Source organism: Podarcis pityusensis (genome assembly GCF_964106645.2).
Source record: "Podarcis pityusensis genome assembly, chromosome: 6".
Taxonomy (NCBI): domain Eukaryota; kingdom Metazoa; phylum Chordata; class Lepidosauria; order Squamata; family Lacertidae; genus Podarcis; species Podarcis pityusensis.
The window spans coordinates 7,400,228-7,426,761 of record NC_138030.1 but is presented as its reverse complement, the minus strand read 5'-3'; the positions used below and the strand labels follow the sequence as shown (position 1 = coordinate 7,426,761).

Genomic DNA, 26,534 nt, shown 5'->3' with positions numbered 1-26,534 from the left:
ATAGAGCTCCACTACAAAGCTACAGTAGCAACTTTCTGTAATTAGCCAATCACTGAACGTCAATTTCAATCCCCTATTTGCATATGTGGACCTGAGTGAAAACTATCTACAGTATACCCCTGCTGGCCCAGGGTGAGAACTTCAGTACATAACAATTTGCAACCAGAAGCTGCCAACTCAGCCAAAAAGCCCTTCTTACCGATGACACAGAAGGGTTTTCGGGCGAACTTCAACCTTCCTCTCCAGCCACGGTATCGGCAGCAGCAGCCGGCAGCCCAGATCCTTACAAAATACTCCACACCGAAGACCACAATGGTGACTATTTCCTGCAGCAAAAAAAGTACGATAAATCCAGCACGGCAACACAAGAAAGGCAATCCTTTAGAATCAGGGTGTTCCCAGAAAGGGACTTCATTTGCAAATGCATCGCAAAGATATTGCAAATGGGTTGCAAGCAACAGGTTTTTGTTGTTGTTATTTATGGTTGCTGCTGTTGTTTATTGCTGGTGGGGGGGTTTTTTGCTTACTGTATTTCCCCCAGAAAATCTGTCTCAAATGGGATGGGAATACGATGCCAACATCATTGCATGGCACTGGAGGGAAAACATGCATGCATTAGAAGCAACAAGCCCACAATAAACTTTCATCTGGAAGAACCCTCAGTTTTGCTTGTGCACTTTTCTTCCCCCAGAGGTCAATTCCAGAAAGAAATAGATATTTTTTGGACTAATTCACAGCCAGGGTGTTTTCTACCTCCATGTCTTAAAAACCCCATTTGGAGAATATATGTTAGCATTATTTATTTATCCATAATCAAATGCAATTCAGGACACGGGTGGTGCTGTGGGTTAAACCACAGAGCCTAGGACTCGCCGATCAGAAGGTCGGCGGTTTGAATCCCCGCGACGGAGTGAGCTCCCGTTGCTCGGTCCCTGCTCCTGCCAACCTAGCAGTTCGAAAGCACATCAAAGTGCAAGTAGATAAATAGGTACCGCTCTGGCGGGAAGGTAAATGGCGTTTCCGTGCGCTGCTCTGCTTCGCCAGAAGTGGCTTAGTCCTGTTGGCCACATGACCCGGAAGCTGTACGCCAGCTCCCTCGGCCAATAAAGCGAGATGAGCGCCACAAGCCGAGAGTCTGTCATGACTGGACCTAATGGTCAGGGGTCCTTTTACCTTTACCTTTACAAATGCAATTCCTTCACTTAAAAAAATAAATAAATCTACAGGTAGCAATTTTTTTTAGCAGATTACCTTTACGAGGTGTCATTAGGAGACACGGTCAGGGAGCCAGTATCCTTTCCTAGATCCCCAAGAACCCAGGAACTCACCCCATGATAATTTGCTATCTCTTTGTTGGTGAATGGGTGTAATTCTCCAGTATCTGATAGGAGGTCCCATTACCAAAGCTGGCTATTGCTTTCATGGAAATCTTGTCATTCCCTTTCTCCCGTGGCCACAGAGGTGAGATTGTCAGAAATACTGAGCTTTCCTCCCCATATTTCCTCTCTGCCGTGCATTGCAGTTCTTCTGATGAAGATCTTAATGTTATTAGCAGGAAGCATCAGGAGCCACAAAGCATTCTGGGAAGCCTGCAAAGTGTCTGCGTCAGCAAGAATCCTCCTAGCTATCACTCAACCTGCCACCAGCAGCCTAGGAAGCAGTGCAGAGGAAAGTCAAGCTGTTAAAAAGATGCAAAACTAGTCAGCTTTGTGTCAGATCATATGAGCACCATGGCACACGTCGTGGAGGAAGAGAGCACTGCTTTGATTCTATGAATTCTGCAGTTGTCCCTACCCAATCATCACACAGCGATGAAAGTGGGAAATTTAGAAACTATGAGAAGCCAACAGATTCAAATTCAGACATTTGTGACTGCAGCTGCAATGTCCATTTCTGAGATTTCTAGATACCCAAAGCAATAATTGAGGCTAAACTCACTTCTTAAAGGATATAGCAAATATAAAATTCAGCTTCAAATAGTTGATTTGCTTTCCCCACCAGTTCCGTATGATCTTTAAGCTTAAAACCAAGAGTCTTTCAGTTTAAAGACCAAGCGCAGTGCTTTCCACAGTGGGTAGTGCCAAGAGGCAAGGGGCACTGCAGGTGTCAATCACTATCGGGCTTTGAAATGCTGGTATCACTGGATCAAGTTCATCCATCTTATTGAATTAACTGAACTCAATAGTTTTCAGTGGATTTTGAATAAACATGCAATTAATTGTTACTGTTTTGAGTTTCATTGTGGTATTTTCTTCCTTAGTGAGTCCTGCATATCACCATTCTGAATAATGTTTTTTATAGGGTAGGGGGCACTGGGGGGTGAGTTTGTGGAACCAAGGGGGCACTCCCCCCCCAAAAAAAAATAGAAGTTTGTCCAAGAAACACTTGTCTAAAAAGTCAGAAACACATGTAAAAGAATGCGCTTGGAGATGGACTAGAAATCCTGCCAATTCTTCCCCAAAATAAACTTGATTCATGTTTGGGTCACCCAGCAACTATGGGAACTTCTTCAGGGTGTGGGTTCAGGGATATCCGAACTGATTCAGTGAACTTTGTCAAGCTGAACTCGTTCAACCCAAGCAATGACCATTTCAGAAAGCCACTTTTGCCCTCCAAAAGGAGGTTGGGTTACGGGCTTCACGCTCTCAGCCTCTGCGCGATTGAGGGAATCCCCGTCCGCGTCACCCCCTGGACAGCCAATCGGCTGGCTCAGGGGGCGTGGTCTGCCCTATTTATCGCTGGCGCAGCCGGGGATCTCCCTCTTTTGCCGCCTGCAGCTACTCCAGTTTCCCACCCTCCCGGTTTTCGTCTTTGACCTTGCTATGGACCTCGGTTGGTCGCCATTGAGCGGCCTGGTAGGAATTTTTTCCACTTGGCAAATTGGCACCAGCCACTTGGTTTTTCACCTACCTCATAGCAAACCATCACAACTTTCTTGTTATCGGCGGTTAGGCATTGGTATTGATATTGTTATGTACATGGAAGGGGGAGGAAGCGCCATGACCTGCCCCACATATTGAAGGGTAGTCCGATAAAGGATTCCGGGGGGGGGGGGGCGAGGCCCTGTCCGAAGCCTATGGAGGTGAGGGCCTAAGGCACTCCCCCGAGCGGTGACCCCGGGGGAGTTCCTAGTTGATGTGCATCAGCAGGACTCCCCCTACTGGTGGTTAACCCTTCCCGGACTTCAGGCGGATGGGCAGAAGCCGGATATAGTCGGTTAGGACCAATGCCTAAGCCAATACCGCTCATCACCTGTAACCAATAAAGTTGTGGCCTTATTTAGCCCATTAACCTTAATAACTGTGTCATGTGTCTTTATTTCCACGGGGGGGGGGGGCGGGAACTCGCCACACAACTTCAGCCCTGAGTTCTGTGCTTTACGTTTACTCACCAAAATGTAAAGGGCACCTTCAGAACTGTCCTCATACTCCTCGATGGTTGAAAAGACGGAGAGAACCAAGCAGGAGAAAACGAGTAGAAAACTGAATAGTATTGGGCGGGGGTGAGGGGAGAGACAGAAAAAGAAATGGTATTAATGTTGCAGCTGACATTGCTTCCCGTCCTGCTTTTAACCAGTGTTGTCTAACCATTGTCTAACGCTGTCCACCCAGGGTGAGGATCAAGCAGTGGTGTTGCTTCAGGTCAAAAGCCTATATGAGTGTTTTCTTTTGCCCAGTTCACTGCAGTGGAGCCTCCCCAAATAGTAAAGTTGGGCGCTAAGCATTTTAAATGCTGGTTAATTGAGAAGGCTTTGGAGGCGCAGGAGCCCGTTTGGGAAAGAAATGTGGCAACTTTGGCCCAGGATGAAGTTTGCCTTTAGTCCCCTTTTTCAACTCCAAGAATACTCAGAAGAGTAGGCCTACTCAGCTCAGTTATGGAAACCAGTGCAACAGCCTGCAGAATATTCCCTGGGTGTGTGTCGTCAGATGAGTTCAGAACAACATTTTAAAAACTACTCATAAATCTGACACGGTGAAGATGGAAATGAAAGTCAACTTTCAGCTGTATTACTGTCACTTTCAAGGAAAGTTGGGTCACCACAGCCAGGCCCATCTTACCCATAGAGGTTAGTGGCGCGGGGCGCCAGGCAAGAGTCCGGGGAACACCGAATGAATGCGCTGAGTGAATGAGAGTGCGTGCGCTGCTCCCGCAGAGGATCGGTTTGGTTTTTTTTCCCTTTTAGCCTGCAGGCGCCAAATTCTGCAGGGCACCAGAAGGCTAAAAGGGAAAAAACTGAGCCAACGTTCTGTGGGAGCAGCGCACGTGCCCTCACTCACTTGCTGCAGGCCCTCTTGCTCGGTTTGCTGCCTGCCATGGACACCGTGGCACGCAGCGGCCAGCTGAGCCGGGAGGCACCACGTCCAGCCTCCGCCTCTTCCCCGCTGATGGAGCCGCCCTCCAGCTGCTGCTGCCCACCTCCTCTAGCCCTAAGGTCGACAACTCTGGGAAAGCGGGGGCGCCAGAAGGGTGCTTTGCACCACGGCGTCGGATATGCTTAAGACAGCCCTGACCACAGCTCTCCTTTTTTTTTTCCTCAGCCCATTTTTTGAACTGTGAGAAGCCCATTTCCATACATGTGGGTTATTATAAGAATCTTGCGGCAAGAATTTTCTGTCTGAATTCCCTTGTTTTCCTCTTCCCTCCCCATCAGTTCTTCCTCTTGTGCTATGTCTTTTCATATTCTAAGCCTGAAAGCAGGGACTTCCCTATTTCTGTTTATTTATAAACCATTCTGGACGTTTTTCTGGGTGAACAGTAGAGCATAAATACTTTGAAAGAAAGTCTAATACCATCTTCTGACACATGGAGATCTCAAACAATTTGCCTGCTGTGCTGAGACGAAATCCATCCAGAGTTTGCTGAAACTGACCTGACAAGCAGGTCGAAAAAATCAACAGACAGGAAGGACAGCAGGTCAAACAAGCAAGCTGGCCTAAATTAATTTACTAAAGATGGAAGCACAGCCCTGAGAAAGCAAGCCTGCTTAGTAACAAATGGAAAAACCTCACATTTTGTAACAGGCATTAAATAATTCATCCCTCTGGCTTCAACCATGCGCTGCCGCAATTTCAATTTTGAATATTTATAAGGCTCTGTATATCTGGCTGGTGTCATGACATTTTCTACGAGAAAATGGTTAGGTTTCTTTCTATGAAAAGGGGGGAGAATTGGATGAAGGATGATGACAGCTGCCTTTCCCTACAGAAAAGGCCATCAATGGAGCAACAGGTAGCCATCAGTGCAAACACAGAGAACATTATTTTAACTCTGATCGGACTTCAAAAGTTTCCAAGCCTCCTGGAAGTGTGCAGACAGAAGACGACCACTGAATGTTCTTTTTAAAACCAAAGGCACACCTCCTGTCGTGTTTTCTTCTTTTTTCCAACATTCTGGATAGAATGTCAGGTTTCTTACATTCTGAGGCACATGGGGCGTTAGGGGAGGGGTAGTACCTCTGGCAGGGGACACGTCATGCACCTCCTGGGGTTGTTTGTCCACCTTTGGTCCTCACCCTGCACTCAGCTCTCGCCTGTGGCTCCTAGAAGCATGCGACAGCAGACACACCCCAGGAAACGGCTTCAACTGGCCAGCTAAATCAGGTGAGGGTAGCCGATGGCTCAGTGAGTTGGAGACCTCCCCTGCATGCGAAGATAGGCTCCTGCAGATTGAGTGTGCTGGGCCTGGGGGTAACCTGTGAAACACGGTTGAGGACTGGACCAGAATCCAAAGGTTCTGCTAGGAGTCAGTCCAACAGGGCCAAGGCAGGACACAAGGCAGGAAACCAGGCAAGGACAGGTACAGGATCTCAGGCAGGATCTGGCATACAGCAATGTTGCTCCCGCAACCTGGGGCAGGGTCCGACAGCCTTTTATCTTTGTCAGGGTAATGGCCGGTCCTGATCCCCTGGCGACTCACCTCCCTGTTTCGCCCAAAGGCGAGCACTCCTCCTGCGAGTACTCAGGTCTCTCCTTCTCTCAGACCTTAGTCTCTGCAGCTCAGGAGACGTTGGTGGGTTACTAGACCCAGGGGCCGCCTCAGCCTCCCCTGACCCAACTGGTAGTGGAGTAGCTGTAAGTGATGGCCCAGCTGAAGGCAATGAGGTCATCCCCGCATCTGGAGCCAGGGCAGGCTCAGGCCCCTGACTCGGCCCAGCTGGGGTTTGTTGCAGGGGAACCTGTGTAGACTGGAACGCTTCAGGACCAGGCCCCAGACTTGGTTCAAATGATGCCTGAGGCAAAGGATCCAGTGCAGACTGAGACTCCTCTGGTTCCGAGTCCGAGCCAGAGTCCCAGGCCAACACACTGAGTGACAAGACCAAGAAACCAGCATGATCGAGTATTCCAAACAGGGCCGTCTTAAGCATATCCAACGCCGTGATGCAAAGCTCCCTCCAGTGCCCCCCCCCATTTTCCAGAGTTTTTTAGGGAGGACAGCGCTGCCGGTGGGGCTGGAGGTGGCGAGGAAGAGGCGGAGACTGGACGCAGCACCTCCTGGCTCAGCTGGCTATTTTGTGCCACGGTGGCCATGGCAGATGGAGGCTCTGGGTTGTGCTTCGGTGCGGCATGGCAGAGGTGGACGAGGGCGGCGAGCCAATGCCAGGAGGCGCTTCCGCCTCTTCAATGGCGCCCTCCAAACTTGGGGCCCTGGCACCCCACACCACTAGCCTCTATGGGTAAGACGCCCCTGATTCCAAAAGGACTGGAGTAAATTTATACAATATTTGAAAGATTTTTGTAAGCAATTAACATCACTAGCAGGTTGTCTAAAGACTTGTGATGAGAAATTTTCTACCTTTCTATATTTACAGCGGTACCTCAGATTACAGACGCTTCAGGTTACAGACTCCGCTAACCCAGAAATAGTACCTCGGGTTAAGAACTTTGTTTCAGGATGAGAACAGAAATTGTGCAGCGGCGGCGCAGCGGCAGCAGGAGGCCCCATTAGCTAAAGGAGAGCCAGTGTGGTGTAGTGGTTAAGAGCAGTGGACTCGTAATCTGGTGAACCGGGTTCACGTCCCCGCTCCTCCCCATGCAGCTGCTGGGTGACCTTGGGCTAGTCACATTTCTCTGAAGTCTCTCAGCCCCACTCACCTCACAGAGTTGTGGGGGGAGGAAGGGAAAGGAGAATGTTGAGATTCTCCTTTGAGACTCCTTCGGGTAGTGATAAAGCGGGATATCAAATCCAAACTCTTCTTCTTCTTCAGGTTAAGGACAGTTTCAGGTTAAGTACGGACCTCCGGAACGAATTAAGTTCTTAACCCGAGGTACCACTGTATTTAAATTTTGAGCCATTTTGTAATGTGTGTAATTAGAATTGGAAAGCGTACAAAGTGCAATGACATAAAGGTTAATTTTGAAAGCCATGAGGTGGGAGGAAAGGAAGTTGATAGGCACTAAAGAGCCAGGGCAGTAAAGTAGACAATGATGTGAAATGGGGGGGGGGGTCCAATAATCAAGAAGGCAGTTTCTGTCCATGCTGTAGAGGGAAGTGAGGGGCAGATGGGGCTCAACAACCTGGGAAGGGAGCCCATCTGGGAGAAGGAAAACTGATCCTAAACCTCTGCTGCCTTGTGAAATATCTTCGGGAGAAGAAAAGGTTAAGGACTAAAGCCTGCAGAAATCCGGAATGGAGTCCCTAAGATGGTTGAATGGTGCCTTGTACGCCTCCTTCCAGCAACTCCTGCAGCCAAGCTGGTGACAAATCCATTGCTCTGCTTTCCTTTGCACCACATCAGCAAGGCTGAGAGGGGGTCTTGTCATCTGGGCAGCCCAGGACCTTTAAACTAGGGTTACCAGACGTCCCCGGTTCCCGGGGACAGTCCCCGGATTCACCAATCTGTCCCCGGACAAAATCTGTCCCCGGATTTTAATTAATGTCCCCTGATTTATGCCTGGGGACTTCCGGTGAAGCAACATGGTGGGTGCCATGGCAGAGAACAGCACCAGAGGTCCTGGCCACGTCAAAGTTTCAGCCAGCCAACCCGCTGGCTGGGGTGGGGGGGTGGCTATTTAAACCGAGGCATGAGCCAGAGAGCTTCTTTCTGGCTCACCTCCTCGATCAACGCTCGCCCCGAAATTGTGAAGAGCTGCGCACCCAAGTTGGTGGGGGCGAGCAAGGCTCTGGAGAAGAGGAGAAGCCTAGAAAAGAGCTTTGCTGCGTTGCGAGACAGAGAGAGAGAGAGACGGAGCCTTGTGCTTGTGTGTTAATGCGTGTTTTCCCAAGACCAGCGAGCACCTTTACTCGATCTCTGCCCCCCCAACCTCTTTTTGGGGGGCATTTGTGTATTTGTAGATGGGCTTCTCCACCTGCCTTGTGTCAAGGTGCACGCCTGACAACTTTGGGGTTCCCCCCCAAAAAAGGTCAAAAACTCTAGGCAACCCTTTCCTAAAATAATAAGGCATGAAATTTTAAAAAAAAGTATTCCCGGATTCCTTGAAAAAAATCTGGTAACCATACTTTAGATACACTGTCAAGGCTTGCACCCCAGGGAGGTCACTTTGGTGCTACTAACACTGGTTTGACTTGCACCTACCCCTCCGTTTGACTCCCCCCCCCAGGCACACTCCATTGTCTCTCAAGACAGACAGGTGCCAAGAACTGGGATCACTGCAAATGAATTAAAGGACCATTAACTGTGCAATCCAACTCCCTTGTGTGCCAGGTTTGGAGGATGGGAGTGGATTAGGCAGAGGTGTCTCTGGAAAGAGGAGCAGCACCACCCAGGCACTCACGCAAGGAGGAGACATAAATTTGGGTCACCCAGCCCTTCCTGACCTAGATATCCATGCAAGCAATTATTTGGGATTGAGAAATGCACTCAGCAGCCGAAGAAAAAAACCGGAGCAGAAAGCAAGGGGGAAAGAACACACAGAAGATGGGAAAGGGGAGGAAAAAGGAAATGAACGAAATGCTACAAGACTCGACAGCATTTTAAATAATTGCAATACTCCTGTCCTCTAAGGAGTTCAGAACAGCTTAAAAAGGATTCTCAAGAAGTCGTTCATCCAAGCAACATAGCATCTGCCTTAGAACTATTTCAGGGCTTGCCGATTGGAAGGTTGGCGGTTCGAATCCCCGTGACGGGGTGAGCCCCCGTTGCTCTGTCCCAGCTCCTGCCCACCTAGCAGTTCGAAAGCACACCAATGCAACTAGATAAATAGGTAACGCTGCAGCGGGAAGGTAAACGATGTTTCTGAGCGCACTGGTTTCTTTCATGGTGTTCCGTTGCGCCAGAAGCAGTTTAGTCATGCTAGCCACATGACCCGGAATGCTGTTTGTGGACAAACCCCAGCTCCCTCGGCCTGAAAGCAAGATGAGCGCCACAGCCCAATAGTCACCATTGACTGGACTTAACCATCCAGGGGTTCCTTTACAGTGGTGCCCCGCAAGACGAATGCCTCACAAGACGGAAAACCCGCTAGACGAAAGGGTTTTCCGTTTTTCGATGCACTTCGCAGGACGAATTTCCCTATGGGCTTGCTTCGCAAGACAAAAATGTCTTGCGAGTCTTGAGATTTTTTTTCGCTTTCCCCCCCTTTTTCTAAGCCGCTAAGCCGCTAATAGCCTTTTAGCAGCTAAGCCGCTAAGCCGCTAAGCCTTTAATAGCCGCTAAACCGCTAATAGCACTAATCCGCTAAGCCGCTAATAGGGTTGCTTCGCAAGACGAAAAAACCGCTAGACGAAGACATTCGCGGAACGGATTAATTTCGTCTTGCGAGGCACCACTGTACCTTTCTTTGCCTTATCACAAGGGGACATCCTATCAACTCGGCAAAATCCAGAATTTGCACTGTCACCTAAACCTGTCCACGAGAACTGGCACAAAATGGGGTGCCCAAATCAAATCATACGCCTCCAATCATATCAACGAGGGGAAATATAATTTCAGATGGAGAAAGGAAAAGTATTTAGAACCAAAGCAGGAAGCCTGGCTTAAGCTACTTTAATTGACAGCAGAGCAAAAAGAAGGAGAGACGATAACGAACAGCCCAGGAAACAGAGTATACCAGCAAAGGGCATAAAGGATGGAATTAAGAAAAGTAATGCACCAGGCAGTGTATCTAAACAAGGCACATATTTCAGTATGCAGCCCTCTGGCTTATATTAATAGACAATAAATAGATCAGATATACTATAACATCTATAGAAAGCAGTATAATTAAAAGAGCCGGTTCCATTTGTATTTCTCATTCTCCAAAGAGGCAGAAGCTCTCAAAGATTAGCAATGCATTTCCTAGCAAACCACAGAGCAGGGTAAGATCTTTAAGCCGATGGCATTTGGCAGCATTTATTTGGGGGCAAGGGAGTTTTACACTGAAGTTGCTACCACCTTTCTGCATTACAGTGGTACCTCTAGTTATGAAATTAATTCGTTCCAGAGGTACGTTCTTAACCTGAAACTGTTCTTAACCAGAGGCGTGCTTTCACTAATGGGGCCTCTTGCTGCCACTGCGCCGCTGGCGCACGATTTCCGTTCTCATCCTGGGGCAAAGTTCTCAACTCGAGGTAACTCTTCCAGGTTAGCGGAGTTTGTAACCTGAAGCGTTTGTAACCTGAGGCTACACTGGAGCAAGCTTATAAAACGCCGCTCGCCTATGGCGAGTAAATATATCCCCAAGGAGACCAGGCAGAACAGCTTTTGTACATTGGAATATATAAGCATTTGTTTCTTCTTTTCAGGATATGGCTCTGCAGATGGGCCAGGCTACTGGTTTCCGCAGGTCTTCTTCTTCTTTCTGTTTTGCAAGGCAGCACCAGGAACAATTTAATGTCAACGTATTTTATAGCTAACGTACAAGTTACATATAGATGTGCCTATATTTGTATGCAATGCTATGCCGAGTTGTGGAGGCCTTGTTGCTAGATTGCAAAAAGAAAAGAAAAAAGCCACGGTTGCGGGTTCGATCCCCATACAGGACAGCTGCGCATTCCTGCATTGCAGGGGTTGGACTAGATGACCCCTCGGGGTCCCTTCCAACTCTACAATTCTATGATTCTATGATCTAACGAAAGCAATGCCTTAGAGGCTATTATACCCATCTCTATACATAGGCTTATTTATTTATTACATTAATATAGCACCTTCATCTTCGAAAGAGCTCAAGGACATGGCCCTCCCACTTCACCTTCACAACAGCCCTGTGAGGTAGGTTAGGCTAAGAGATGGCGACTGGCCCAAGGTCACCCAGGGAGCTTCATGGCTGAGTGGAGATTCAAACCCTGCTCTCCCGGGTCCTAGTCCAACACTGCAACCATTACACCGCTCTCATATTCCCCATGTTTCCTGAATCAGAGGGTCGATGGCTCGGCAAGTCATGCCCTTGACCTCTCTGGTGTTGCTATGGTAACCCAGTGCCCCTGGCACCCTTCTCTCGGAACATCCAGGCATGCTCCAAGCACAGTATAATTTAACCCAATATAATTTAACACAGTAATTTTTCAGTTGGTCGAGTACACGGAATTAGCAAAACTGACACATAGGATTCGCAGTCAGGAGGAAACGAAGTACCAAAAAGAATGGAGTAAATTTATGGCCTATATAAGTGAGAACTGTAGAAATTTGAAGACGTTAGCAGGACTGAGATAATTCTTATGTCATGGTTTAGTCTTTTATTAATGGATCTGTGAATTAAGGAGTGGAATAAGAAAACCTGCGGAAGGGAAGGAGGGAAGTCAACAGCTCTATGGAGCATAAAGTAAGATAGATGTAAAAAGACTTGATATATTTGTTTGTTGGTGTTGGTGTATTTAAAATGAAAACTTAATAAAAAGCATATTTTTTATTTTAAAAAAACCCACAGTAATTTAATTTAACACAGTATAATTTACACCAACACAAATCACTACAAGGTTAGTGCTCAAAGACAAAAGTGTGTTTATTACTGTTATGTGGTCTGTGTTTGGATGAGTTTGAGTCTGGACTAAGGATTCTGAGCCCCTGTGTTCTGAACCGATACATGATATCCAATCACAGAACGTTTCTGGATTTGGGCCTCTGCCATTGGCCTTTGAACTCTAAGTCATGATTCGCAGCTTGGAAGTTTAGACAGCCAATCACGTTGGGAGTGGGAGTGGCCCAGGCCTTCAGAAATGTATATAAGCAGTTGCTTTGCCCCTGTTGTCCAGCTCTGTTAGTTCAATAAAGGTTCTTGCTGTTATCACTCTGTCTTGCCTCGTGGGAACCCACCTACAATTACCACCCCAGGTTCCCAAAGAAGCATTGCCTATTCACTCCTGAAAGCATTGGTTTGAGAAACAAAATAAAAAAATTCCTTCCAGTAGCACCTTAGAGACAACTAAGTTTGTTATTGGTATGAGCTTTCGTGTGCATCCACACTTCTTCAGATTGGTTTGAGAAAATGCACTTTCATCTCCCAGGCCACTGTCTGGAAAAAAAGTGGTCCCTGAGAATTAAGAATTCCACCAACTCTGCCTATTAGGCTGTCTGTCATTATGCTATGTTATTATGTTTTTATCACTGATGTTCTGTAATTTGTTCTTAATGTTGTACACCACCCTGGGATCTTCTGAGAAAGCGCGGGATATACCGTATTTTTCACTCTATAGGACTCACCGGACCATAGGAGGGGGAGAACAGGGAAAAAAATTCTCCCCCTCTCTGCGCAGCGCCCCTTCAGCGAAGCGGCAGGAGAAACAGAGCCCCTTCCATTTCTCCTCCCGCTTCGCTGAAGGGGCGCTGCGCAGAGAGAGAAAACTGTGCAGCGCCTCTCCAGTGAAGCGAAGCCTGGAGAGCAAGAGGGATCGGTGTGTACTGACCCCTCTCGCTCTCCAGCCTTCAGGCGGCTATCCGCAAGCCTTCGGAGCACAGCGGGAGTTCCCTGCACTCCGGGGGCTTCAGGCGGCTTCGGCGAAAGCAACGCGAAGCCTCCGGAGCGCGGGGGGAGTTCTCCCTCTGCGCTTCGGAGGCTTTGCGTTGCTATCGCTGAAGCCAAGGAGCCTGCATTCGCTCCATAGGACGCACAGACATTTCCCCTTCATTTTTGGAGGAGAAAAAATGTGTCCTATAGAGCAAAAAATACAGTAAACTGGAGGAGGAAGAGGAAAAGGAGAAGGAGAAGGGAAACTTCAAGTTTGTATGGAAGGCAGTGCCCATACAAAACATAGGAACCTGTCTCATACCGAGTTGGATCATTGGTCTATCGAGCTCAGTATGTCCTACACTGACTGGCAGCAGCTCTCCAGGATTTTATGCAGGGTGCTACTCCCAGGCCTACCTGCAGATGCTGGGGATTGAACTCTGATGATCTACCACTGAGCTATGGCCCTTTCTATCTGCAAACATTCCACACCAGAAACACCAGAAGGAGACATGAAAGTCCCAAGGCACAGAATAAGAATATGTGTTAGTAATTATTGTGGATTTGAATGTTAATAAAAGAGAAGAGGTTAGTAAATGAAAGAAGTTAATATTATTAGAAATGTGAATTTGGAGAACTGTTAAACTGGGGATATAATGAAATTCAGTCAGAGGGGATTTGAGGAAGTCAGTTATTAATGTAATGAAATTAGGAATTTGAAGTAATAATTTTTTCTTTGCGTTATTTTGTTGTTGTGTGTTTTGTAATGTTTTTCTTTTTTCATTTTTTATGTGATAAATGTGAAAATCAACGAAAAAAATGGGGGGGGGGGGAGAGAAAGAAAGTCCCAAGGCATGTGTTCCCTGAGGGCATGGGCCACCATCTCGCCCCAAAGCTGTCCTGTCAATAGGAAAACGATTCCTGTCATATTCAAACCAACTGGACTGCCGGCTACTTGCACACTGCAGAAATTCAAGCATGGATTTTTTGGCCCAGAGAATGCAATTCAGAGCAGGCAATAAAGAAGGTGAAGCTGACATTTACAAGGTGCTTGCAAAACTCCAGCTTAATTCTCCCAAACCGGCATTATCAGCACTTTGAACGTTTATAGGCAGGGTAGAATAATCAATACCTCGTTAAAAATTCCTTTGCATAGATTATAAGTCCAGAAATTGGGTGCATTTTTAATTGATTTATTTGTGTGCTGGGTCTACATCCAGAAGCCAAGCTGGAACTCTGCCCTGCATTTCACAGAACCATAATGCTGGATTAAGAGATTGGACTTGGAGTATCAACATCCTGAAGACAGAGATCGCTGCCTCTCCTATTGCCCATCATGCACATTCAGACACACCCAGAGCAAAGAATGAAGAGTTCTTGGTGATCACTGCACAACCGCAGTCAAGAGACTCCACAAAACTTGGAACGTCTGAAGCTCTGGGATAGCTCAGTTGGTAGAGCAGGAGACACTTGATCTCAGGGTTGTGGGTTTGAGCCCCACGTTGGGCAAAGGATTTCTGCATTGCAGGGGGGTGAACTGGATGACCCTCATGGTCCCTTCCAAGTATAGAATTCTATTATCTTTCTGAAGAGCCCCTTGTTTGCACTTAGAGAGGGACTATTTGGTCCCTATGTGACTGCCCTTGAGATATTTGAAGATGGCTCTCGTATCTCCTCTCAGTCTCCTCTTTTCCATCCTAAGCATACCCAGCTCCTTCAACCATTCCTCATAAGGCTTGGTTTCCAGACCCTTATATATATATATATATATATATATACACACACATACACACACACACACACACACATAAGTTCCAACAATCATTTAACATAACTTCTTATCTTATACAATATTTTAGACTTCTGTCAGCAACCTCTGAAGATTGTCCGTCCTTTATCGCTTGTTCTGCATTTCTTAATTTCTCTGTTACTTTTAATTGTCCTTAACTAATAATTATTTTCAAAGTCTTTCTTGCAATATTTCACAAAGTCCTCCATACAGAACTTCTTGCAGTCCTACTAGCGTAATCTGTTTATTACAATTGCTTTTCAAATAATTCAAATATTTACTCCAGTCCTTTAAGAATCTCTGATCAGAGACCCTTGATCATCTTGGTTGCCCCCCTCTGCACACATTCCAGCTTGTCAACCTTCTTAAATTATGGTGCCCAGAACAGGACACAGTATTCCAGGTGGGGTCTGCCCAAGTCAGAATAGTCTACTTCCCTTGAGCGGGACACTATACTTCTCTTGATGCAGCCTAGATTGCTGGACTAGATGGGCCACTGGCCTGATGTAGCAGCCACTTTTCTTACCTTTTCCAGAAACCCCCTAGTGACAGCACCCATGGCGTACTGTAAATAAGGCCACATTTGCACAATGGGTTGTGTTCAACATTGCTGGAATCACAAGACAGAGAAACCAGTAGGAGAACACTTCAATCTCCCAGGACATTCAATACAAGATCTCAAAGCCAGCTGTCTCATTACAAAAGAATTTCAGAAATAGACTTGAAAGAGAAGTTGCTGAATTACAACTTAGTACTAAACTGAAAACTATGGAGAAACCTGGTCTGAATAGAGATATTGGACCCTTGTCTCATTACACATGCTAAAGCTAATTTTGGTCATCTGCATGCCATCCCTTGCTTTTTCCTGTAGGACTAATTGCAGTCGTTAACAGTCGTCAACAGGTTTACCATACCCATTGAGCCAATCACCCATCTCCTACTACCCTTCTGAGAAATACTCCACCCTCCCACTATATATAAGGGTCTGGTGACTTCTGTTTCAGTGTATCTGAAGAAGTGTGCATGCACATGAAAGCTCATACCCAGAACAAACTTAGTTGGTCTCTAAGGTGCTACTAAGGGATGTGGGTGGTGCTGTGGGTTAAACCACTGAGCCTAGGGTTTGCCGATCAGAAGGTCAGCGGTTCGAATCCCCACGATGGGGTGAGATCCCGTTGCTCAGTTCCTGCTCCTGCCAACCTAGCAGTTCGAAAGCACGTCAAAGTGCAAGTAGATAAATAGGTACCGGGAAGGTAAACGGTGTTTCCGTGCGCTGCTCTGGTTCGCCAGAAGCGGCTTAGTCATGCTGGCCACATGACTTGGAAGCTGTACGCCGGCTCCCTCGGCCAATAAAGCGAGATAAGCGCCACAACCCCAGAGTCGGCCACAACTGGACCTAATGGTCAGGGGTCCCTTTACCTTTACCTTAAGGTGCTACTGGACAATTTTTAAAAAAAATTTGGTTGCTGGTTCCATTAGCATCATGATTTTTCTTTGTGCAATGGAATGCTCTTTCCCTCTCTTCCCCTTAAAGCTGTTCAAGGGGCTTTCTCAGATTTCCATGCACCGTGGATTTTTAAGGAGATATTTATTGAGACCATTTCAGGGCACAATACGAGGTCTTGGCAGCCACAGATTCTGCCCTGGCAAAGCCTGGCATTTAATATGATGAAACCAGAAACCAATTTCCGATGTTGTTGCTTTTTATTGACGCATTCTGAGTCCTCGCTGCCGTCTTCGGTACCTTGAACACTTGAAAGGTGTTCGCTATATGGTTATTATTCGAAAAGATTATTCTGCCTATCAAACAAAGTGTGTTATGAAGCGGATCAACATAAAGAGAACTAGGCGCCAGGCAAAAAACAGGCAGCATCTGGTTTTGGCTTCCACCTCCAGGCTCCGAGGCTGCATAGGGTTTGAGAACAAGCACGTACGTACAGCTCTGGGAGTATTCGTGGGGGGAAGCTGACAAGCGGAAGCCAACACAGGCTTATGGTGCGCATTAACCAAGGGTCAAATCCAGAGCTCAGAGGAGGGAGAGAGCACAAAGCAGCATGACTCCTGGGGAAAATAAAAGGCTCAGTCCCTAGCTCCCAAGGCCAGCTGGATCTACAGAGTCATATTTTCATCGCACCTCTGGACATGAAGTCAGCAGAATTCTCCGAGCTAGCAAGATTACACAGATGAACAAGATATCAATGGCTGTCCACCATCTACCAGACTGAATTCAAAGGGCTGGTCTCGTAGCTGGACCGAGACTCCCCCGAACGAAAGACGCGCTGTGCTCCATCTCAAAGCAACAGAGGTGGATGAAACGAAACCATCTGAATGCTGCCATATGTTGGGAAAACGCCCTGGGAAGGCTGCAAACTTCCCCAAGTCTCTGGAGTGTTTCCTGGTGGCCCTCTCTGGCTGTAAATCTTCTTCAGTCCAGAGTGGCTGGTAATAAGCGACTCTTCTCTCCTGAAAAGAGCACGCCAGTCTTCTGGCATATCATAGCAGAAGAAAGACTCAATCGTAGTTCTAAAACTACTTTATTTACAGTCTTATATACAGAGACACCATCAGTACGTCTGTGCTCTCTGAACACGGGTGGGACGCAGGTGGTGCTGTGGGTTAAACAACAGAGCCTAGGACTTGCTGATCAGAAGGTCAGCGGTTCGAATCCCTGCGACAGGGTGAGCTCCTGTTGCTCGGTCCCAGCTCCTGCCAACCTAGCAGTTTGAAAGCACGTCAAAGTGCAAGTAGATAAATAGGTACCACTCTGGCGGGAAGGTAAATGGTGTTTCCATGCACTGCTCTGGTTCGCCAGAAGCGGCTTAGTCATGCTGGCCACATGACCCAGAAGCTGTACGCCGGCTCTCTTGGCCAATAAAGCGAGATGAGCGCCGCAACCCCAGAGTCGGCCACGACTGGACCTAACGGTCAGAGGTCCCTTTACCTTTATACAAAGACTGCATCAGTATGTCTGTGCTCTCTGAACACCAGTACAGAACTATGACACACACAGAAGTGAAACTAACTTCCAATAGTACTCCGAGGGAAGAGATAACACAGACTTCCTTTCTCATACTCTCTCAGACCCTCACATGATGTATACAAATCATAGTACCACTCGTTGGAGCAGCTCGGATAGATAAAAATCCTAACAGTTAGCAGAATTCTCCTTGCTAGCAAGATTACACAGATGAACAAGATATCAATGGCTGCCCACCATCTACCAGATTTAATTCAAAGTACTGGTTTTGGTGCATCAAGTTCCATATCAGGATACATAGATTATCTCACCCCTTATATACCCAACTGATCACTGTGCTCTGCACATGAGGGCCTCCTGCAGATACCAACTTACCAGGAGGTCCATTCCACACAATGGGAGTTGGAATCAATGAATCATAGGGTCGTAGAGCTGGAAAGGACCACAACAAAGGTCATCTAGTCCAATCCTCTGCAATGCAGGAATTGCAGTTCTGGCGGTTCCCTCCCTGAGAGAAATGAGGTTGCAGGGAACCAGGCAGAGGGCCTTCTCAGTGGTGGCACCTGCCCTGTGGAACACCCTCCCATCAGATGTCAAGGAAATAAACAACTATCTAACGTTTAAATGACATCTGAAGACAACCCTGTTTAAGAAAGTTGACGTTTAAAAGACATCTGAAGACAACCCTGTTTAAGAAAGTTTTGAATGTTTGATGTTCTATTGTGCTTTTAATTCTGTTGGGAGCCGCCCATAGTGGCTGGGGAAACCCAGTCAGATGGGTTTCCCCAGCCACTGGGGACTGCCTGGAAAAGACCCTGGAAAAGATGGAGGGCACAAGGAGAAGGGGACGACAGAGGACAAGATGGTTGGACAGTGTTCTCGAAGCTAACAGCATGAATTTGAGCAAACTGCGGGAGGCAGTGGAACACAGGAGTGCCTGGCGTGCTCTGGTCCATGGGGTCACGAAGAGTCAGACATGACTAAATGACTAAACAACAACAACAGGGAGACACTTGAGCCTCTTCACCAGCCTGACTCATCTCTGCCGCTTGGCCTCCCTCCTCTCCTGTTTCAGCTTCTACCTCCGATTCTGGGCTTCTCTCTGCCACAGACTCTCCCAGCTCACTACGCCCTGTTCCCTCTTCAGCTTCTAGCACCTCCTTCTTCCCAGTCTTCTCCCTCTCATCGTTGTCCCCACCACTCCCTGGGCTCTGAGCCTTCTTCCCTTGGTGATTCCCCAGCTGGTTCCTCCCACCATCCCTTTGCATCCAACCAGCCCATGATACTTCTTTCTGGATATGAATTTGTCATGGTGAGGAAGGGACGTCTCAATGGATGGTTATGAAAGGTTTGCCTGACTCTACAGATGACTCATGCTGAATATCTCCCTTAGCAATTTAATAGCAATTTTTTGGGGGGGGGAGGTGTTTGGAATGCAAGTCGAACTGCGAGATTGATGTGCTTCTTTCCTGACCCCTCCGAAAAGGATCTCTTTCAAGAGTCCTCGATCCCCAGCTGACCAAGCTGGTCATCAGAGCGGGAGGGTGATGACTGCGGAATAACAATGCGACACCTCCTTTTTGCGGATCAAAACCATCTGCACGATTAGATCATTCCCAAACAGCTTCAAAACAAACAGCACTTATCAGGACTCCACGCGGGGTTAACGCCTGCAGAATTTCCCCTTCTGAGGACCAGTTTTCATGTATCGCAGAATAAAGCGGTACGGCTCTCCCAGGGCTCTACCACTTCAGGATGAAGGTGGAACGGTAGAGTTTGCATGTGTGAATGCCCTCCCAAAAATAAAAATAAATGACACTCCTCCCTATTTATAGGAAAAACAGTGTGTCGTGTACAGAACGGTGCCCTGATTTGGGTGCTGCAAGTTAAGAAGGATATAGACCAGAAATAGGGAACTCCAGTGAGCCACAAATCTCTATGTTACCACTTTAAACAGTAATGGATTCCGCCAGAGCATCCTGGGATTTGTAGTTTGTGAAGGGTGTTGTGAGTTGTTTGGAGACCCCTATTCTCCTCCCAGACCTACAATTCCCAGAGCACCCTAAGGAGAGGGACTGATTGTTAAACCACTCTGGGAATGGTGGCTCTGGGAAGGGAATAGGGGGCTTAACAGCGCCCTTAAGAAACTACACTTCCCAGAATTCTCTGATGGTTCAATATGACTGTTCAAAGTGGTACCATAGTGCTTTGCACACCAGTGTGGTGTAGCGGTCAGAGTTTCAGACTAGGACCTGGGAGACCACGGTTCAAATCCCTACTCAGCCACAAAGATCACCTTTGGGCCAGTCACTGCTTTTCAGCTTAACCTACCTCACAGGGTTGTCGTGAGGATTAAATGAGGAGCAGGAAGAAACTTGTACACCACCTTGAGCTGCCTGGAAAGACAAAGGTGGGATATAAAGATAAAGGGACCCCTGACCATTAGGTCCAGTCGTGGCCGACTCTGGGGTTGCGGCGCTCATCTCGCTTTATTGGCAGAGGGAGCCGGCCAGAAGACTAAGAGCAGCGCACAGAAATTCCATTTACCTTCCCGCCAGAGCGGTACCTATTTATCTACTTGCACTTTGACGTGCTTTCGAACCGCTAGGTTGGCAGGAGCAGGGACCAAGCAACGGGAGCTCACCCCATCGCGGGGATTCGAACTGCCAACCTTCTGATCAGCAAGTCCTAGGCTCTGTGGTTTAACCCACAGCGCCACCCATGTCCCTAAGGTGGGATATAAAGTCCAACAAATAAAGAAATAAAGTATTGTATGGCCATACTCTGGATATTTATTTGCCACCTGAAATGGTGCAGCCTCAAAAAGGCTTTTAACCACTTAGAATCATAGAATCATAGAATCATAGAGTTGGAAGAGACCACAAGGGCCATCGAGTCCAACCCCCTGCCAAGCAGGAAACACCATCAGAGCACTCCTGACATATGGTTGTCAAGCCTCTGCTTAAAGACCTCCAAAGAAGGAGACTCCACCACACTCCTTGGCAGCAAATTCCACTGTCAAACAGCTCTTACTGTCAGGAAGTTCTTCCTAATGTTTAGGTGGAATCTTCTTTCTTGTAGTTTGGATCCATTGCTCCGTGTCCGCTTCTCTGGAGCAGCAGAAAACAACCTTTCTCCCTCCCTGCAACTTGACGTTGCAGAATGCATAATTTCGCCGCAATATATATATTTATTTATTGTTGCATTTATATCCTGCCATTCCTCCCAGAAGCTCAAGGTGACATCTCCTCATTTCCACTGTCTGTCGTCCTCACAACGATCCCGCGAGGTAGGGCTAGGCAGAACAAGAGAGGAAAGGCAGATTTATCAAAGCTCCTTTCAAGACATTTTTGAACCTTGAGGCGGCCAGTTCCTTAATACTGAAATGACACATCTTGTACTTAAGCTTCATCCTAGATGGGAGGAGGGTTCCTTGGTTTTTATTTGCCTGAATGACGACAGAAACTAATGAAATGGTGTCATTGATTACTCAAAGGCTAATAAACTGCAGGGCAAAAAAAGCTTCTGCAATAGGATAGGAAGAAGCGAAAGCCGTTGAAAGCTGCAATTAATCACATTTGCTCATCATCCAATTTATTTAATTCACTGAGTTCAAGAGAAAGGGTTTTTGGTTTTTGAAAAAAGACTCAGGCCTTTAGCGTATCGCACAGTCAGTAACTCCAGCGTCTGTTTAATTGTATTTTGCTCCCCTCTCACTTTGTCTGTCAGTGAAACCATCTCAGCCCCAGCAGCAACGCTATTAATTGATAATACGTTCATTATACACCCATCAGAAACTACTTCTGCAAGAGGAGCCACAGAGTACGTAATGAACGATGGGCTGCAACAGAGCAAGCCAACCACGGCCAGCGTGGTATAGTGGTCAGAGTGTTGGACTAGGACCTGGGAGATCAGGGTTCGAATCCCCGCTGGGTGAGCTTGGGCTGGCAACTGCTAGGAAGCCCAGCCTACCTCACAGGGCTGTTGTGTCGATTGCATGAGGAGGGTGAACCATTAATGCCACCTGTGGAAGTGAGTTCCATAGTTCCATAACAATGTGCTGCTTGAAGAAATACCATACTTTTCTGTGTATAAGACGCCCCCATGTATAAGACGGCCCCTATTTTGGGGGACTCACGTTTAAGAAAATGGGGGGAGATGGCACAGAGTTGCTAAAGTATTTTGGGGGGAGGATTGCCCAGAGTTTTTCAGCTTTTCTGCGGAGGATTGCCCAGACTTGTTGAGCTTTTTGGGGGGGTCACCCAGGGTTGTTGAGGTTTTTTAGGGGGGATTGCCAAAAATCGCTCACCCGTCATCTGTCCCCTCGCCAACAGAAGCTGCCAATCGCCTGCCCAATTGCCGCAGCGTCAGCCAATCAACACCACCCATTGACGCAGCAACAATTAACATGTACAATAGCTGCGGCAGCAACCAACCAAAAGTCCACCCTACACACCATGATGTGTACACTTATTTGTTGATGTTGTTGTTTAGTCCTTTAGTCGTGTCCGACTCTTTGTGACCCCATGGACCAGAGCACGCCAGGCACTCCTGTCTTCCAGTGCCTCCCACAGTTTGGTCAAACTCATGCTGGTAGCTTCGAGAACACTGTCCAACCATCTCATCCTCTGTCATCCCCTTCTCCTTGTGCCCTCAATCTTTCCCAACATCAAGGTCTTTTCCAGGGAGTCTTCTCTTCTCATGAGGTGGCCAAAGTACTGGAGCCTCAGCTTCACGATCTGTCCTTCCAGTGAGCACTCAGGGCTGATTTCCTTCAGAATGGAGAGGTTTGATCTTCTTGCAGTCCATGGGACTCTCAAGAGTCTCCTCCAGCACCATAATTCAAAAGCATCAATTCTTCGTCGATCAGCCTTCTTTATGGTCCAGCTCTCACTTCCATACATCACTACTGGGAAAACCATAGCTTTAACTATACAGACCTTTGTTGGCAACTTTACACACCATGTATAAGACGACCCCCATTTTTCAGCATGATTTTTAAAGGAAAAAAACATCGCCTTATACACGGAAAAGTACGGTACAGTGGTGCCTCGCAAGACGAAATTAATTCGTTCCGCGAGTTTTTTCGCCTTGCGATTTTTTCGTCTTGCGAAGCACGGTGTCGGAAAAGTTTTGGAAAAGCTTCAAAAAAAGGCTACCACACCGCGTGCTATGAGTTGCTCCTCGAAGTCAAGTTGCAACTGTATTAACGGTTTTAAGAAAAAGGAAACAAACTTGCAAGACGTTTCCGTCTTGCGAAGCAAGCCCATAGGGAAAATCGTCTTGCGAAGCAACTCAAAAAACCAAAAACCCTTTCGTCTTGCGAGTTTTCCGTCTTGCGAGGTACCACTGTACTTCCTTTCATCTGTCCCTGGAAATCCACAAGTTCTAGCCGTGTCATGAGAGAAGAAGGAAAACGTTTTTCCACTTTCTCCATGCATACAAGGTTCTCAAGGAAGCCATAAATTTGAGGCTTTGTCGCTCATTGTTGCGACAGGGAAAGAGAAAGTAAATAAAATGCTTGCTCATCAAATTAAAAGTGGTTTGTAAGCTGGCTACTAGACTGATAGGCAATTTAGTACGGAGGGGGAACCCTAAAAATTAATGGTTGTAATTTATCTTCTCTGTTATTGTTCTCGTAGATGTGTTCCACCTCCCGCTTCCTCATCTTATCATCCTCCATCTTGAACGCACGCCCAAAGTGATCTTGGCACCCCACCAAAATTCTACTGATAGTGAAAACTGAAATTCCTTTAACCTGTGGGATGTTTAATGGCAGCTCTGAGAAGCAACTTAGCTGGTGGTAGTGATTAACTCCTCTATTTCTTTCTCTCTTTTTTCTTCTTTTCCCCCAAATATGCTATGCAAAAGAACAAGGAATAAACAAGAACGAAGTAATCTCTGTGCATTATAAACGTACCATGAACACAAAACAAAGTACCGTATTTTTTGCTCTATAAGACTCACTTTTTCCCTCCTAAAAAGTAAGGGGAAATGTGTGTGCATCTTACGGAGTGAATGCAGGCTGCGCAGCTATCCCAAAAGTCAGAACAGCAAGAGGGATTGCTGCTTTCGCTGCGCAGCAATCCCTCTTGTTGTTATGGCTTCTGAAATTCAGAATATTTTTTTTCTTGTTTTCCTCCTCCAAAAACTAGGTGCGTCTTATGGTCTGGTGCGTCTTATAGAGCGAAAAATACGGTGCATACAAACTACTCGCGGTCTCTCTCAAGCCGTTGGGAAGGATCTAAACTTATTTATACCTTGACTGAACCACCGCTTCCAGAAATTAATAAAAGGCAGCCAGCTTGATAAAAAACTTTCTCCGTTTCTTTCTACTTTCTCTTACAACCACAAATTCGGAGTTTTAGGGCGTTTCTGCATGTTTCCAAACTTTGTGTGCTTCTTTAATGAAGGAAATAAACTCTTCAGCTGTTAAAAGATTTCAGGGGACATTCGAACTACTTTTATTTATTCAACTACCTATAGAGCAGGGGTCACCAACCTAAGACCCATGGGCCGGAAGCAGCCCGCGGAGGTTGTTTGACCGGCTGATGAGCCACTCCCGAACCGAGCCGCCCGTTTGCACGCTGCACTAAACCGGTGCAGGGACTTGCTTCCGCGGCGCCTGAAATCATGCTCAGATGGTGGAAATGGCGGGCGCAATCCAGCCCACGGAGGGGTCTCCACGGGACCGATCTGGCCCAGGCAAGATAAGCCTTGCCGACCCCTGCTATAGAGGCTTTTTTTATATATACAGTGGTACCTCAGGTTACATACGCTTCAGGTTACATACACTTCAGGTTACAGACTCCGCTAACCCAGAAATAGTACCTCAGGTTAAGAACTTTGCTTCAGGATAAGAACAGAAATCGCAGGCCAGTGGCGCGGCGGCAGCAGGAGGCCCCATTAGCTAAAGTGGTGCTTCAGGTTAAGAACAGTTTCAGGTTAAGAACGGACCTCCGGTTGAGGTACCACTGTGTTGTTGTTGTTTAGACATTTAGTTGTGTCCGACTCTTCGTGACCCCATGGACCAGAGCACGCCAAGCACTCCTGTCTTCCACTGCCTCCCGCAGTTCGGTCAAACTCATGCTGGTAGCTTCGAGAACATTGTCCAACCATCTCGTCCTCTGTTGTCCCCTTCTCCTTGGGCCCTCAATCTTTCCCAACATCAGGGTTTTTCCCAGGGAGTCTTCTCTTCTCATGAGGTGGCCAAAGTCTTGGAGCCTCAGCTTCACGATCTGTCCTTCCAGTGAGCACTCAGGGCTGATTTCCTTCAGAATGGAGAGGTTTGATCTTCTTGCAGTCCACGGGACTCTCAAGAGTCTCCTCCAGCACCATAATTCAAAAGCATCAATTCTTCAGCCATCAGCCTTCTTTATGGTCCAGCTCTCACTTCCATACATCACTACTGGGGAAACCATAGCTTTTACTATATGGACCTTATATATAAAAAACAGAGCAGCATTTCTGTGGCATGTCGAGAACAACACAATCTAGCATCAAAAAATGAGGGGGCGGCATTCAGTGTATGATAAAAGGTATTCTTCTCGTCAGTCTTTGCTAAATTCGTGAGGGGAAGGGACCCAGTTTTGGCTGCTGACAAAAATGCACAGCCAATTATGAAGCTGTCATGGTCCAAGAATCAGATCCCCTATTACCCAAGGAGGGGGAGACGGTCTTGAGTCAGAGGATGGGAGCACAGGAATCTGTCTTATACCGAGTCGGACAATTTGGTCCACCCAGCTCAGTCCTGTCTTAACCTCCTGCCATCAGCCCTCTCTCCCTGCCCTGCCTGGAGATGCCAGGGACTGAAGCAAAGATTGTCTGCATATCCCCTGCAGGTGTACCTAAGGCCTGGGCAAGAAGGCATACTCTTGGGGCAGGATGTAGCTCAGAGGCAAAACATTTGCCTTGCAAGCAGAAGGTCCCAAGTTCAAGCCCCCACCATCTCCATATAGGGCTGGGAGAAACCTCTACCTGAAACCCTGGAGGGCTGCTGCCAGTCAGTGTAGGCGATATGGAGCTCAACGGAGCAATGGCCAGACTCAATACAGTGGTACCTCAGGTTACATACGCTTCAGGTTACATACGCTTCAGGTTACAGACGCTTCGGGTTACAGACTCCGCTAACCCAGAAATATTACCTCGGGTTAAGAACTTTGCTTCAGGATGAGAACAGAAATGGTGCTCCGGCGGTGCGGCAGCAGCGGGAGGCCCCATTAGCTAAAGTGGTCTTCAGGTTAAGAACAGTTTCAGGTTAAGAATGGACCTCCAGAACAAATTAAGTTCTTAACCCGGGGTACCACTGTATAAGGCAACTTCTTGTGTACTTGCATTCCTGTGTTCTCAAACCCTCCAAGTCTCCCTATTTTCCAGGGACAGTCCTGGATTTATGGAAGCCATCCCAGTTTCTGATTTGATCCAGGAAAGTCCTGCTTTTCCTTAAAGGCAAAGGGACCCCTGACCGTTAGGTCTAGTTGCGGACGACTCTGGGGTTGCGGCGCTCATCTCGCTTTATTGGCCGAGTTAGCCAGCGTACAGCTTCCGGGTCATGTGGCCAGCATGACTAAGCCGCTTCTGGCAAACCAGAGCAGCGAACGGAAACGCCGTTTACCTTCCCGCCAGAGCGGTACCTATCTACTTGCACTTTGATGTGCTTTCGAACTGCTAGGTGGGCAGGAGCAGGGACTGAGCAACGGGAGCTCACTCCGTCGCAGGGATTCAAACCGCCGACCTTCTGTTTGGCAAGCCCTAGGTTCAGTGGTTTAGACCCCAGCGCCACCCGCGTCCCTCCTTGCTTTTCCTTAGGACATCCCTATTTTCATCAGAGAAATGTTGGAGGGCATGGATGATGTGTCAGTTCCAGAGCCTCCTTTTCCACCAGCAACAACCGACTAACCAGCCACCCTTTAACAATGCCACTCCCCCCTCTCGCAGCCTTCCTTGCCAA

At 47.4% G+C, this 26,534-nt stretch overlaps 1 protein-coding gene across 11 annotated transcripts in view; it reads right to left on the bottom strand.

Annotated features, from left to right (window-relative positions):
• KCNQ2 (potassium voltage-gated channel subfamily Q member 2) overlaps positions 1–26,534 on the bottom strand; it is a 142,485-nt gene that overhangs the window by 90,828 nt on the left and 25,123 nt on the right. For all 11 annotated transcript variants that reach the window (XM_081011105.1, XM_081011104.1, XM_081011107.1 and 8 more), the window contains exons 2-3: positions 3,392–3,482; positions 200–326 (exon numbers count right to left, since the gene is read on the bottom strand). In XM_081011105.1, the coding sequence (XP_080867231.1) occupies positions 200–326; positions 3,392–3,482 (218 nt within the window). The remainder of the gene's footprint in view (positions 1–199; positions 327–3,391; positions 3,483–26,534) is intronic.